The sequence below is a fragment of the Gymnoscopelus microlampas genome, assembly GCF_963454915.1.
Source record: "Gymnoscopelus microlampas genome assembly, chromosome: 18".
Classification (NCBI taxonomy): Eukaryota; Metazoa; Chordata; class Actinopteri; order Myctophiformes; family Myctophidae; genus Gymnoscopelus; species Gymnoscopelus microlampas.
In genome coordinates this window covers 23892718-23906994 of record NC_139955.1, presented here as the reverse complement: position 1 = coordinate 23906994, position 14277 = coordinate 23892718, and the positions used below count along the sequence as shown (strand labels likewise).

Genomic DNA, 14277 nt, shown 5'->3' with positions numbered 1-14277 from the left:
CTTGTTTGACAAGTAACTGATGATCCATTTTGCAACGTGCACATGATGTGCACAAATGCCTTTCTCTAGGACATGAACAAAGAACGCTCACCAGATTGTTCTGTGTGATTACGTGCATGTCTGAGGTATAGGCAGTGGTGGAATGTAACTAAATACTCTTACTCAAGTACTGCACTTAACATTTCAGTGAGAGACCACAACAACATGGGACACTTATGATCATATTACACCTTTATTATTAGTTTAATAGAAAACAATAACAACTGCTTTTTATCTGTTTGTTTTCATACAGATACAAAATAACTTCGCCAAAAACATTACATGTTTATGTCTAGCAGCATAATTTCAAATGTTTTGATTGTGTGGTGTGTCACAAGCCTTGTTAGAACAATTCATGAAAATAAAAGCTGAAATGGAACAAGACTCATATAAAAGGTTAAAAGGTCTGAAAAAAGAGGTTGACAGTTGTAGGATATGAGAGGCAACAGTGATAAAAATGTAGCAACCTTGCAAAAAGACAAGAAAATTGAGGTGACATGGTCAGGTAATGCATTGCCATAGAGCCGCAAATAGCACTTTCAATATGCAGGGCTCTAGGAAGCTTTGGCCTGGGACCACAAGGAATCATAAATATATATCAACAGTAATATAGAAAAGTTGGAATATTTGAGGATATACAATTAGACAAGGTTGGTGACAAGCATCGTCAATCTCATCTGATTGTAAGCACACAGTCATACAGATAATGTATAATGTACAGTATACATATGGGCAGTGAATATACTGAAACATATTTACGGTAGAACTTTACAGAAGAGGGCAAGTGGATTCTACAGCTTGTTATAACATTGCTATTTCAAGGTACATGAATACTGACAAACCAATACTTCTTTGCTGCAATCTTGGTGACCATGGGACTAGTATTGGGAAAGTCCCACATCAGTCCATGGCTGATGTGGGACTTTCAATTCTTGACTTGTCCTCATACTTTATAGACCCCAGGCTATTCTTGAAGTGGTGAGAATTATGTTTGTGTCCTGACCCATATAGAATTGCGTACATGGTCCCAGGCTGAGGCTGTTCACTCTCATGGTAAAGCATAACGTTTAAACAGTCATTTAAAGGTGAGATGAAACAAGCACACACTTGAAATTGCACAGGAAAAAAAATCAACATTACTGGGTGGGATTGCCTTCAAATTTGTGTGGATAATACATTGTTATGTGTCAGTCAGATGATTCATCTAGAAAATAGTTTAATGGGATGAAACTGAAATGCATGTGATAGATTTCTATTTTCTACCAATCACCATTCAAACAGAAAACTTGCTCAAATAACTTCATTGGGTCATTATCTTTTATTTCTTTCAAAATCATCCTGATTTAGTCTAGAAAGTGTTTCAGTCGTTGACTATAAGCCTAATTGAAGCATATTAATTATGACACCTTTTTTACATTAATTATATCTTACTGATAATACCACTTTCAATGCATTCTTCTGTAACTCAGATCCTGTACACCTCACAGGCATGAAGAAAAAATCATATGAAATTTGCCTAATTAGAAAAATAAGGAATAATCTTAAAAAGTGTTAAAGTGAGTGTATAACTGCATTAATTGTCGATAGCTTAGGTAGGGGCTCTACTAGCTTTGTGGGTATTTCTGGAACTCCTACAGGCTCTACAACTGCTACATTGGGGGACAAATGCAAATTTGAGATTCAGAGTGTCAGAAACACAATTTCTGTTGCTCCCAAGTATGCATTTATCCTCTTGAGTTTGTCATATGCAGATATTACAGTAGATTGCATTGTGGTTACAGACAGTGGACCATGAGCCCATCAAGGTTGCATAGACAGCAAGACTTTGGCAAGCCAAACACTGGCTCAGCACCATGCAACCATCCAGATGTGTATCGCTCTTCCAACATTCAACATTCAGTTTACATATTATATAAACTTACTCATAAGAGACATATGCAATATTTATAATTTTTCTAGTAGTTATTAAAACATATTTATATAAATGTTTCAACATAAGTTGGAAACAACTGAAAATGAACTTTTAAGCAAAACAAAATACATATATCATTAAATTATTGTATTTTCAGTTTGCAGCTATTGCAACAATGTCTAACTAATCAGCTGGTTCTACCTAGACATTGGGTTAGGCTAATGGCTAACCATTAAGCATTGTAACATAGAAAGCAAGATACGTAAAAACAAAAACAACTAAAAAGTGAAGGAGAAAAGATTGTCCACTGACGCTATTTCAGTACTCCCCAACAGCAACCAATTGTATTGGTTCACTGCCAGTATCTTTTTCTTAGTTTTTCAAACTTGTTTTACACGCTTTGGCTCTTTACACTCCAGGGGCATGATGAATAAACAATACGAAAAAGTCATTTTGCATCAAACTATTCATAGTTTGCGTCTCGTTCATACTGGTTGATGCCTTTTTTTCACTCAAAATCAATCTAGTTCCAAAAGGATCTTGTGTGATTGTGTGATTCCTACTGCTCTTGATCTGTGTGTGCGACCTACAGCCAAGTCCAGCTTTACAGAGGAAAACAAGCTAATGCTACTGCATTATCAAGTTCTACAATCTCAACGTGAACCCATGAGACTGCAAGCTGGCAGAGGTGTGGTGGTCAAGGTGAAGAGGAATGATGACAGAAAGCCCACCAAAAATGGGGTAACCTCTCATAAAGCTAATTTTTAGGGATGTCCGATTTTATCGGCCTCCCGATATTATCGGCCGATATTAGCATAAAAATTGATATCGGGAAAATATCGGTATCGGTTTTTTTTTTTTTTGCTTTATAAATAAGTTACAGGAGTTCTTACTGTATATGGTGTGTGTGATATGAAATTTGAGCTTACCCTAATCACAATAATCCCCGCATATATCGGTATCGGTTGATATCGGTATCGGTAATTAAGAGTTGGACAATATCGGTATATCGGTTATCGGTAAAAAAGCCAATATCGGACAACCCTACTAATTTTAAACTCAGATTTTACCCACTCCCCTGTGGGCTGTGAAAGTTCTACATGTACTGTACTTCCATGTGGTGCCTAAGAAGTCATGGAATTGTGGAAGAAGGAAGGTTGATTGAAAACAGGCTTTTGGCAGTTGATGATACTGCTGCAACGGCAGCAGATCTGTGGCCCTGAAACCCTATTATGACTGCAACAGCAAACTATATGAAAATATGTATAAAATAATGCCAACATTATGTTCCGACTAGATTACTGAGGTATAAGTGTTCTTTTCCTATTCAATACCTTTTGTCCTGTAGCATTACTTGTGCTGTGGTGAGATGAATGTAGCATTTAGGCTCATGGCATTGTTTGTCACACAGAGAGCATTTGAATCAATGCAGCGCAAGCGTGTACAGAAGAGGATGCGATCTTGCATCAATAGCAGTATTCATTGACTGAATAGTGGCACGGCAGCATCTACTTATTGACTTTCAATTCCTTTCTCCTCGCAGCACAGAGGAACAAAAACAGGAACTATAACAGGAACAAAAAGTCAGCCATCGCATCTCGCACCATTATTTAGCATGTAATCTTGGGAGGTAAGTGGTCCAAACTCAGTAACAGTAACTAAAATCTCTCTTCTTGTGGATTGAAGAGTCTAAATGAGGCAGTGTATGGTTTTGTTTCTGGATTTAGTTGACTACTCATGTAGAAAGACAGCAGCAAATCGTCACCCTGAACAGGTTGTCCAAAAATGTAGTCTGATGAGGTTAAAAGCCATTAATCTATATAGTCTCCTTATTAACAGGTTGTAACAAAGCCGTGTCACATACAATACACCAGCAATTTAAGTTATCCAAAAGTAGGCACACATGTACATATACACAGAGGAAACACTGCAAACATGATACAAAATGCCCAGTTGATTTTGAATGTGAAAAATCTGCTACAACAGCAATCAGTCTAATGAGTCTATAGTTACAGCTGTATATTACTTGATGCTTTCATTTAAAAGTAATGCACAATGTTAACATAATTACCATTAAAAAAGAAAGCAAAAACAACCACTTGTCTTAGTTTCAAAATTGGCAAAGCTATGGCTCATGTAGTAATGTAAGATTAACTATTTTAAATTACCTAACCCCTGGCTAAAAAATGGACAGACTGACAAAAATGACTGCAACAATATATGCCAAAAGCTTAAGGTTAAGGCTGCGTACTAGTAACAAAGACAAACTTTGTATCATCTATGTCTTGTTTTATCACATGATGTAGGCTCTGCTGACTTTGATTGCATAAGTTTATCTGCAATAAAGTGCATATTCACAATGGATCTGTGTCAAACATAATCCTACCAAATACTCGGTACGATTGCTGGCTGATTTAGTTTCCTACTACGAACACACATCTGGCTCCCATCTGGGCAGGCTGACAAGGTGAAATCACTTCGATTTACCCTAGGTGTGAACATGGATATATTAGAACTGGATGGGCCACCTATTCTTTTCATTGAAATGTTCTCGCCCAGCGAGAGTGATCTTAGGATATGTTTGCTGCTCTGTTAAGTAATTAAACAAGGTGTAAGAGCCTCAGTAAAGTATTTTAAATCTTTAGATTTATATGTATTTATAGGTTCATGACAAGTCTCACCAAGCCAAATTCCTTTATGGGCACATTTTATGAATACACTAAGTGCATTAATATTCAGCATACACATCACTGATTAATTTAAATGATTAAGATGCAGCTTTTACAATTATGTTTCACTCACTTCCACTCCATTCTGATGTACTTTTAATCTAATTATTGCTGTATCAGAACAGAACAATGCCTATGTGTGAGGAATGGACCAATTGCTTGGAAACCTTCATGTCCACTACACCAAGTCTTCTATATTTGGGTATTTCCATTTAAAGGGGACTTTATACTTTTTAATCGGCCACATTTAGGGAATAATACACAACCTTCACTACATTTATGAACCTAGCAGTTACTTTCAAAGTTTTTCACTTTAAAACTGCAAGAGGAATTAATCAAAGGTAGCACACCTGGACCAGCACCTAAATGCTTTAAACTGTGTTAAATAATTGAACGCTCCCAAACATTGAAATAGTAGACATCGGGGAGTGACAAACTTCAAATACCATTTACAGTCGGTAAAGAAAAATACCCATACACTGGATCGTTTCTTGCTTGAATTTAACGATGTTTCGGCCCTAACTTGCCATGTTTTCATCAGGCATAGGATGTTTTTCTTTACCTATTGTATTTTCTACATTGTACCAAGCACCTGGTAGATACACTCGTATTGATGGGATGTGCATACACTATGTTTCGAAAACTTGAAATACCACCCTGACACAAACAAACAATTCCATATGGACTAACAAAATATAAAATATCAAACCCTCACAAATAACCAGCTACAACTTAAAGGGAAACTTCACAGATTTTTTTTTACCTAAATCCCATTGTTCTGATGTGAGGAGACATGTATGTAGTGAGGGGAAAAATACCCTGGGCCATATCTTGCCTTACCCTTTATGTCTAAACTTTTTTGGCATTTTTTACTATTTTGAAAAACATTTTAAAATAGTTCAAATAGCCGATCTACAAGCTCACAACATGTCAATTTTCACTATTTCAAAATGTTTTTAAAAATAGTAAAAAATGCCAAAAAGGTTTAGGCATAAGGTGTAAGGTGGCGCGCAAGATTGCTGTCTTTTGTGAATTTCTCCCACAAAAGGCGGAGGTGTACCCCTTGAGGTCGTTTCACATCATCGGTCATATGGAATGTACGCCCAATGATGTGAAACGGTCGCGGCCGGGCGTACGCCTCATATTAGAACAATGGGATTTAGGTTAAGAAGCTGCTAAATTTCCATTGAATACACCCATGATTGTGCAAAACCAGCCCTGACCGGATTACATGCAGGACAGCGTCCTGGGGTGTGAAGTACAGTTTAGCACAGTGTACGGCTGAGTTGAGGTGAATGTGTGAGGTGGCTGGTCTCTTAGAAGAGATTCTCCCACTGAGTCCTGTGAGAGGGTGGCTTATATGTAACAACACATAAGCCATCCTTCATCTGTATGTCACAATAGAATATAGTGAAAATTAGAAAAGATCAGAATGGACCTCCGACATTGTCATTTAGAAAGGTAGTAAGGTTAACATTTAAAATGTATTTCTTTTTCTCCTCACTTGGAGGTCTTACACATTACATGTGTGCGCAGTTCAGTTCAGTTTACAACTGAATAAGAATATCTTTGAATCAAAGATGATTGTAACATTAAACTCTGGTTCAGATTGTGTTACGCTTATCCAAGTCATAGGTTTCAATTGGCTGTTTTTTCTTCTCTTTTGTCCTTCCCATCATATGGGCCAAATGACAAAGAAAAGAGTCGGAGAGTGTCGGGTCAAAAGTGAAGGTCACCGAACAGGTAGTTCATGGTTGAGGGTGAAGGGACAAGAGCAGAACCCCATGGGGATTGTGGTCCATATAAATGGCTCTGGTCTGGGCAACGGCAATGATTGGACGGGCAAAAAAGTGCTGGTGGGCGGAATCCCTATTAGAAATAACAGGGACATCTTTTTTTCTTTTAAATAAAAAAAACTCTAAAAAAAATATGAGCCCGAAATGAGAGAGATCATGTTTGTTATGTGCATTTGTGTACACAGGTAGGGCCATGTGTACTTGTATTATGCCATATGAATCATCAAATTCCTCTCAATAGTTTATTTTGCATGTTAATACTCCACCAAAAGTATCACATATATACGACAATGCCCAGGCAGCCATGATGATATCATGGCTTACCTTCATAGTGCTACTTCAGATGTGCGTCTCCACGTCAGTGTAGCCAGGCAGCATGTCTCCGTTAGAGCAGCTCTTGGGCTCCTCTGCTGGCTGGGCAGAGGGCAGCATGTGGGTGGTAGGTGCTGGATCTTCTTGTGACACTCCAGCCTGTTGACGCTGGAGCCTGCGGTGGACGAGGGGTACAAAGAACAGCACCACACCCCCCACCATAGGAGGCACACCGGCCAGGGAAAAGGCTACTGTGTAGTTCCCAAAGATGTCATGAAGAAGACCTACATGTTGGCAGGGTACACAGGAAGAGATATCAATGTGTACCCTATGTGTGTACCCTATGTGATCAAGTCAACACACTGCTCAATTCCCATGTCAGTCTCAAGTCCTGAGGCACTAGTCTCAAGTCAAGACCTAAGTCTATGTAGAATATCAAGTCATGCCTGTATAAGTATGTCTGTGTAGGTTTTATCAAGTCTCAAGTCAAGTCTGTGCACAGAAACAAGTCAAGTCTCAAAAACACACACAAAAATACAAAGATTCATAAATAATAATCATAATAGTCTTCCTCATAATGTAAAATACACTGGTTGCACCTTCTGTGAAGTTTTCCTTTCCATGGGGGAATTGGATAGATACTTAGTGTCAACCCTATGTATATTTACATACACTGTAGTCATTCATGTAAACATGCTATACCTACAAAGTTCATAGAGTTTAAAGTAAGGCAGTAGAGCAACATGTTTGATCAACTGCTTAATGTCTATCGAATCGTGCTTACAGCATGTTGGGTACATATGAAGGTGAAGTTTACGGATTAGGGGTACATTGGGAGAAGGATGCTGAAGATGTAGCTGCCAGGCAAGAGGAGAAGAGGAAGGCCAAAAAGGAGGTTTATGGATGCGGTGAGAGAGGACATGCAGGTGGCTGGAGTAACCAATGAAGATGCAGAGAACAGAACCAGATGGAAACAGATGATCCGCTGTGGCTACCTCGATGGGAATTAACTGAGAGAAGTGGTGTTTGATAACACAAGATTTGAGGGATCATTTGGCATCAAAATCCAGTATTGGCTGGGCACTAATAGACTGGGTGATCCATTTTGGAACACTGTCTCTATGGTATTGTTAGTTAACAAACATAAATAACATCAGGCAATAAAATGTCTAAATGTTTGTCCCAGTAGTGCAGCGTCCAGGGCAATCCATACGCTTAGCCAAGCTATTCAGTCCTCTGGCAGCAGCATGTTATACTGTAGATCTTAACTCTAGACACTGCAAGTCAGATCTTCTGTCAGTCATTACTGACACTGACACTGACAGAGCAATATCTCTGAAACAGGAGTTCATCCAGTTCCATGGAGATTACATGTTGGTTCTGATTCAATATTCAATATGGCCCGTATGACATAGGGAGGACCTTCAAGTACAACAGGGAAGGACATGAGGTAGTTAAAAGAAGTGTGTGTGGGGGGGGGGGGGGGGGGCACAGGGTTTTATAAGAAATGCCTGGCAGGTATACTTGTGCCGAGAGAATTTGGTCAGAAAGACCTTGGAGATCAAGTTAACATTCAGCCCCTGGTGCCTTTGGCTCTGCTCCTGCTGCTGGGGAGGGATTGCAGTGCAGGAGATGAAAAAGGGAGACGAGGAGAGGGACAGGTGGAGGGGGGCGGGGGAACTTTAAACTACATGTAAGTAGACATTAAGGAGTTAAGAAATGTCATCTGGGAGAGCAGCAGGACACCATGTACAACCATTCCTGCATCCAGTATCAACAGGTTGACAGGTTCATGCTAAACTTTGTACTTGGCCTGAGTATGCTGCCTGTGTTTGTATGTGTGTGTGTGTGTGTGTGTGTGTGTGTGTGTGTGTGTGTGTGTGTGTGTGTGTGTGTGTGTGTGTGTGTGTGTGTGTGTGTGTGTGTGTGTGTGTGTGTGTGTGTGTGTGTGTGTGTGTGCGTGTGCGTGTGTGTGTACTCCTGTAGATAAATTGGCAGAGACAGTCTGTCCCTGGCCATGGTCCCAGAGCGTAAATCTAACAAGTGTACAGCTTATCCCACCTCACATGTCTTTGCCATGTTACAACTATTCTATCTTTGGTCAACCATAACATTTATACTAAGCACAATCTGAGTTTCACTACATCAAAGAGTACTAGCTAAAAGGTGCAGTAAATTATATGATTTTGACATTTGTTTTGTTAAAATAAGTGTTAATCAATGGCTCTATATTCTGATAGCAATCATTGCTATAAAGTGTTTGTTCAGTCAGGGGTCTCCCTGTCTATCCAGCTCTTTAGTAAACAGAAAATGCATGTTCAGGTCGGGATACAAATGTTATCCAATCAGGAGAGAGAATTTATTTAAGGATACAGGATAAACAAGTGAAATTAGGAGTGACACAAAGAAGTGGGCCGACAAAATTGGAAACACTGTCAAATTGAAGCTAATTAATGATCTTTTGTGGGGGTTCTCTCTCCTGATTGGCTGAAATTGGCAACCCTCCTCCAAATGTAGTTTCTGTTTTTTGGAGCTGGAGAAGAGCTGGAGACCTCTGTTATTGAACAAACACTCTATAGCAATGATTTCTATCAGAATATAGAGCTTTTACTTTACAACAAAAACAACAACAAAAAAAGTTTAGTTTTAGCCCATTAAAACCTGGATATCGCCTGTGTAATTTTCGCACACTTCGTCACTTTGTGCCACGCTGCGACCTTGTACATCTGCTATTTTTGAACATTTTTTAAAAATCTTGAAAGGGTTTGAACATTTTTGAATCATTTTGAATTACGAAAAGGTTTGAGACTACTGATTTAGAAGGCATTTGTAGAACCGGCCTCAGGTCTTAAGAAACACATACGACAAATCGACCAGCAGAGAGCAGTAGATAGACAACTCGATCACTCGCTGACTCGCTCCCCCCTCCCAAACAGGCTCAAACAGCCCATATGTCATAACCGGATGTGACGTTTTCGACAATCACCGATCGGCCTTCAGACCGTTGTGATACACGACGACGATGACTGTTAGTCACCCAGACCAAAGAAAATAGAAGTGGACCTCTCCGTTCGTTTTTTATACCGTGTGAAAAAACGTGTTTTTCCCTATTCTGGCCGAAAATGACCGGGGAAAAGAAAATTGACCCGGAAACGGAATCTGCGTTATGCATCCGGCTCCGGGTGAGTGTGACGTAAGTGGAAAACGAAACTGATGATGAAAAATAAACAGAAAAGCGCGATCACAGATTAAACAAGGAAAATTCCAAAGAACGAGTTAACTCGATCTTCAGAATTGCGGCACGCAAGCGTTGGATTTGAAAAACGAGTTAACTCGAACTAGGCAATCAATGTGTTAATGGGTTAAAAATACCACATGCACTACCTTTTAAAATGGAACAAGCTTCTTACCAGCAATGGGTGGCCCAGCAGTCATAGGAACAGCCATGAGGCCAAGAAGGTAGCCTATGGCCTGTGAAGCCTGCATGGGCCCAACCAGCTCAAAGGCAATGGGAGCCATGATAGTAAGGAAGCATCCGTCACACAGCCCCAGGATCACACACACCACTACTAGACCCTCAAACACAGTGCACTGCGGAATCAACATGGACATCAAGCCCAGTATTATGAAGGACGCCACCTGAAATTGAAGAGAGGATCGCATATGGCAAGTGAGCGTTTATCCTCTTTATTTGCCTGCATAATAGAGATAGAGAGAGAGAGATATGCATTTCCTTGGCACAATGTTATCTCTCTCTCTAACACTACAATGTTATCTCTCTCTCTAACACACACACACACACACACACACACACACACACACACACACACACACACACACACACACACACACACACACACACACACACACACACACACACACACACACACACACACACACACACACACACACACACAGTATGTATGTATGTACATATTTAAATAATATATATCATTTGAACTGTTTTTTTTGTATTTATTTATTTTAAGTGGTTGAAGTTATCTGAATCAGATCTTCAGATAACATTGTCTGCTGCTTTGTCTCAAGATAGTTTGTAATAGTTTGTAATTCAAATGAGTGTGTTTAAGAGTCGCAGTTGCTGTATGCGGCTACTAGCCAAGCTAATTATCTAATTAGCTGTTTTCAAACACCAAAATAATCAAGCAATACTATTGCATTACACTGAGCCCAGAATTCATGACTTCATTAATGTGACCTGTGAACAAGGATTTTGTGCTTAAACCATGAGCAAAAGGGGACTGCATTCAATCCCATTAACAATCAAACCATTGTATAAAATAAATAAATAAACACAAGGATTAGACAACTGTGGGTTAAACTATATTGTATTTCAGTATCAAAGCCTTCAATAAACAAGGCTGTGCATCACAGATTTCTTTCCAACCGGTATGTTTCTTTATTGAAACAGCAGGGGAGAGACTGTGGTTACATCATTGTAAACAGAGTCTCTTTTACAATCAGGCCTTACGGTCTTTTCCTCCACGTCTATAATGCTTTCACTGAATGTACAACTCCAGCAAAGCCAGCACCGGGATAATCACATTTACAGGAGCTACTTGAACCCAGGTACTCAATTCAAAGGCTTACAACACACAGTCTACAAATGATAAATAAGCTATAATATAGCTTATTTATAATTTGTAGACTGTGCAAACTTCTGTATATAGTATATGTAGAAGTTTGCCTACCTGAAGGCACACAGAAAATGATCAGTGTTAATTTAACTGCTGAAAAGAGTATAAAAATGGGCCCAGACACTGAGGATTTGACTACTGTAACTATGTAACTCATGTCTACCCGTCTAGAATACTTTAGATCGTAAAAAAGTATCCTAAAGAGTTAAGACATGTGGATTCAGGTCTTCCCTCACCTGCATGTAGATCTTGTTTAGCCCTGGGATTAGGTCCCCAATCTTGCCAAAGGTGAGTCGGCCCACACCTGATGACGCACCTATACACACCAGCAGCACCCATTCCTTCTGAGTCTCTTTAAACTGTTCCTTGACAAAGTTGATCTGAAAAACAGACACAGAGAGAAAAACAGCTGAATGGACCTTGGGTGCTGTGTGGACGTTGCTGTGGCTGTGCATAGAGAAACTCACTCAAAGCTGGAACTAATATACTGTAAGGATCAGCTGTCAAATTGTGTAAAAAAAAAACGTGCAAATAACACATGAGCTCCTGCACGTTGTTCCAATATTTTACTCTCAATGAATCAATGAACTGTGAACGGTGTGTGTGTGTGTGTGTGTGTGTGTGTGTGTGTGTGTGTGTGTGTGTGTGTGTGTGTGTGTGTGTGTGTGTGTGTGTGTGTGTGTGTGTGTGTGTGTGTGTGTGTGTGAGCGCGCTTTGAGAAAGTGCAAAGAATTTCACTAATTCCACAGCCACAAACTGGGGCACGAGTCGCACGACCCCATTTTTTGGATAATTTAAACTCTCAAGTATGTTAATTTTTTTCCGGCATTATTACACAGATACTGTAGGAGAGTGCAGACATACAGAAAACCAAGGGCAGAGAGATGAGACTTGTGAGACAAGATCGGGAGTCGGATTCTAACTCTGGTCCTTGTGGCTAACAAGGAGCACAGAGCCTGTGCACTAACTGGCTGAGCTATACGACACACCCCCAACTAAGTATTTTCAACTGGAAAAAAAGAGTCTTTATACTATATTATACTATAACAGCGGGACAGGAAGACCCAATACATAGGCTATAGATCACACATTCTCACTCCCCTCCGCCCAACACCTGAATTAGATCCAAAACATGAAACCACCCTCTGAAGCTTTTCCTGACCACAAAATGCTGGTCCGTGTGAACTATTTGCACAGCTTTGAAGGCCGCTACATGCCAGGGTCTGACATCAAGGGCCATAGGATAGGCATGTTTAGGAACACAGAGAGGCCATACAGGAGAGGTTTCCTGAAGTGGTTGAGCCAATACAAAGGCCGGGGTGTTGTTTACATCTGGGCCTGGGCCTAAAACAACAGGCCTGACAGGAGGAGGCCAGAGAAGAAACATCCGACATCTGGATGGAGAGAGAGACCCAAATCCATAGTTTTACGCTGCATTTTGTATTCCATCCTTCTCCTTCATTCGGTCAATAACTCTCCCTTTCCATCTCCCCTTCCATAACACCAAAATTAGCAGAGTGGAGATTGTTCCTTTTGCAGCCTCTGCACCTGAACCTAAATTTGGGATGCTGATCGTTATGGGATATGATTGACTGTTTGACTGCAGTTGATCATGCTGTTATTGGCAAAAAGTGCACTGAGCTCCACAGTTACAGCTATACTCAGTGATTGGCATTCACGGCAGTAGAGCTTGCAAAACCCCATTATTTTATATGTGCATGAAAAGTCGTCTTCACCGGCTCATTTTCCCTGCCATCTAGCATTCCACTGCCCTCTGCATGTCTCCCACATTAAATGAATGTCAGCAAACCCATGGCGCATTAGCAAAGGTCTCGACATACGTCTCTCTCTGACCCGCTTCTCTCTTGACCCCTCCGTCCTTTTTATTTCTTTCACCCAGACTCCCATCTTTTGATCTCCCATTCTACTGGAAATGACCCTATTTTAACAGTTTGGCTCCTCAGATGCGAGCCATCTAGAAGAGTATGTCTGTCTGTCTGTCTGTCTGTTTGTTTGTATGTCCACGTGTCTGGGCCTAATCTCGCAAACTGCTGGACGGATCAGCGCCAACTTTCTTGTGCACACTGCCACCTCCACTATTTATTTATTTTAAATATTGAACTTTAATTTTATAATGGAAGTTAATGGGCTCTGAATGGGCTCAAACCTTGCCCAAATTTGGAGTCATATCATACGTCATAGATGTGTCATAGATGACTTGATGTCATCTATGACGTCTGGCCACATGAAGTCCCAAATCCACATTGGAATGATTGACTGACACTGGGATACAGTGATCCCACCACCTGCGTTAAGTTGGGGGGACCAATGGCCCCTTGCCTACTTCCAGCACGCCTGCTCAGACCACACCCATCTTCAAACTCAGCCTCCAGTGAGATCTCAACTACACACATGTCAAGTGTGATGCTATCACGTTGACAAGCTCTGTCCACAGATAGACAGACAGACACATAAAGACCTGGTAACGTACTGAAAACCACTTCTGTGGTGGTATGTGCCACAATAGGCATCTCCAGAACCACATTTTGCTATGATAACACACACACACACACACACACACACACACACACACACACACACACACACACACACACACACACACACACACACACACACACACACACACACACACACACACACACACACACAGAGAAAACAATACATGGACCAGTCACGCTGTCATGGTTGGTATATGTGCCACATCAGACAACAGGTGCACATTCAGCTCATACAGGAGAGCAGGATATAAAAAAGCTTATTCTGACTGAAAAGGAAACATAATGTCTGCAACTCGATTTCTACCAAACAAGCTA

General features: G+C 40.4%; 1 protein-coding gene across 1 annotated transcript in view; it reads right to left on the bottom strand.

Moving 5' to 3' along the window:
• Positions 1–269: 269 nt before the first annotated feature.
• Positions 270–14277, bottom strand: part of slc16a2 (solute carrier family 16 member 2) — a 28641-nt gene continuing 14633 nt past the window's right edge. The window contains exons 4-6 of the mRNA XM_084041218.1: positions 11680–11823; positions 10199–10427; positions 270–7072 (exon numbers count right to left, since the gene is read on the bottom strand). Coding sequence (XP_083897344.1) covers positions 6816–7072; positions 10199–10427; positions 11680–11823 — 630 coding nt within the window. The 3' untranslated portion in view covers positions 270–6815. The remainder of the gene's footprint in view (positions 7073–10198; positions 10428–11679; positions 11824–14277) is intronic.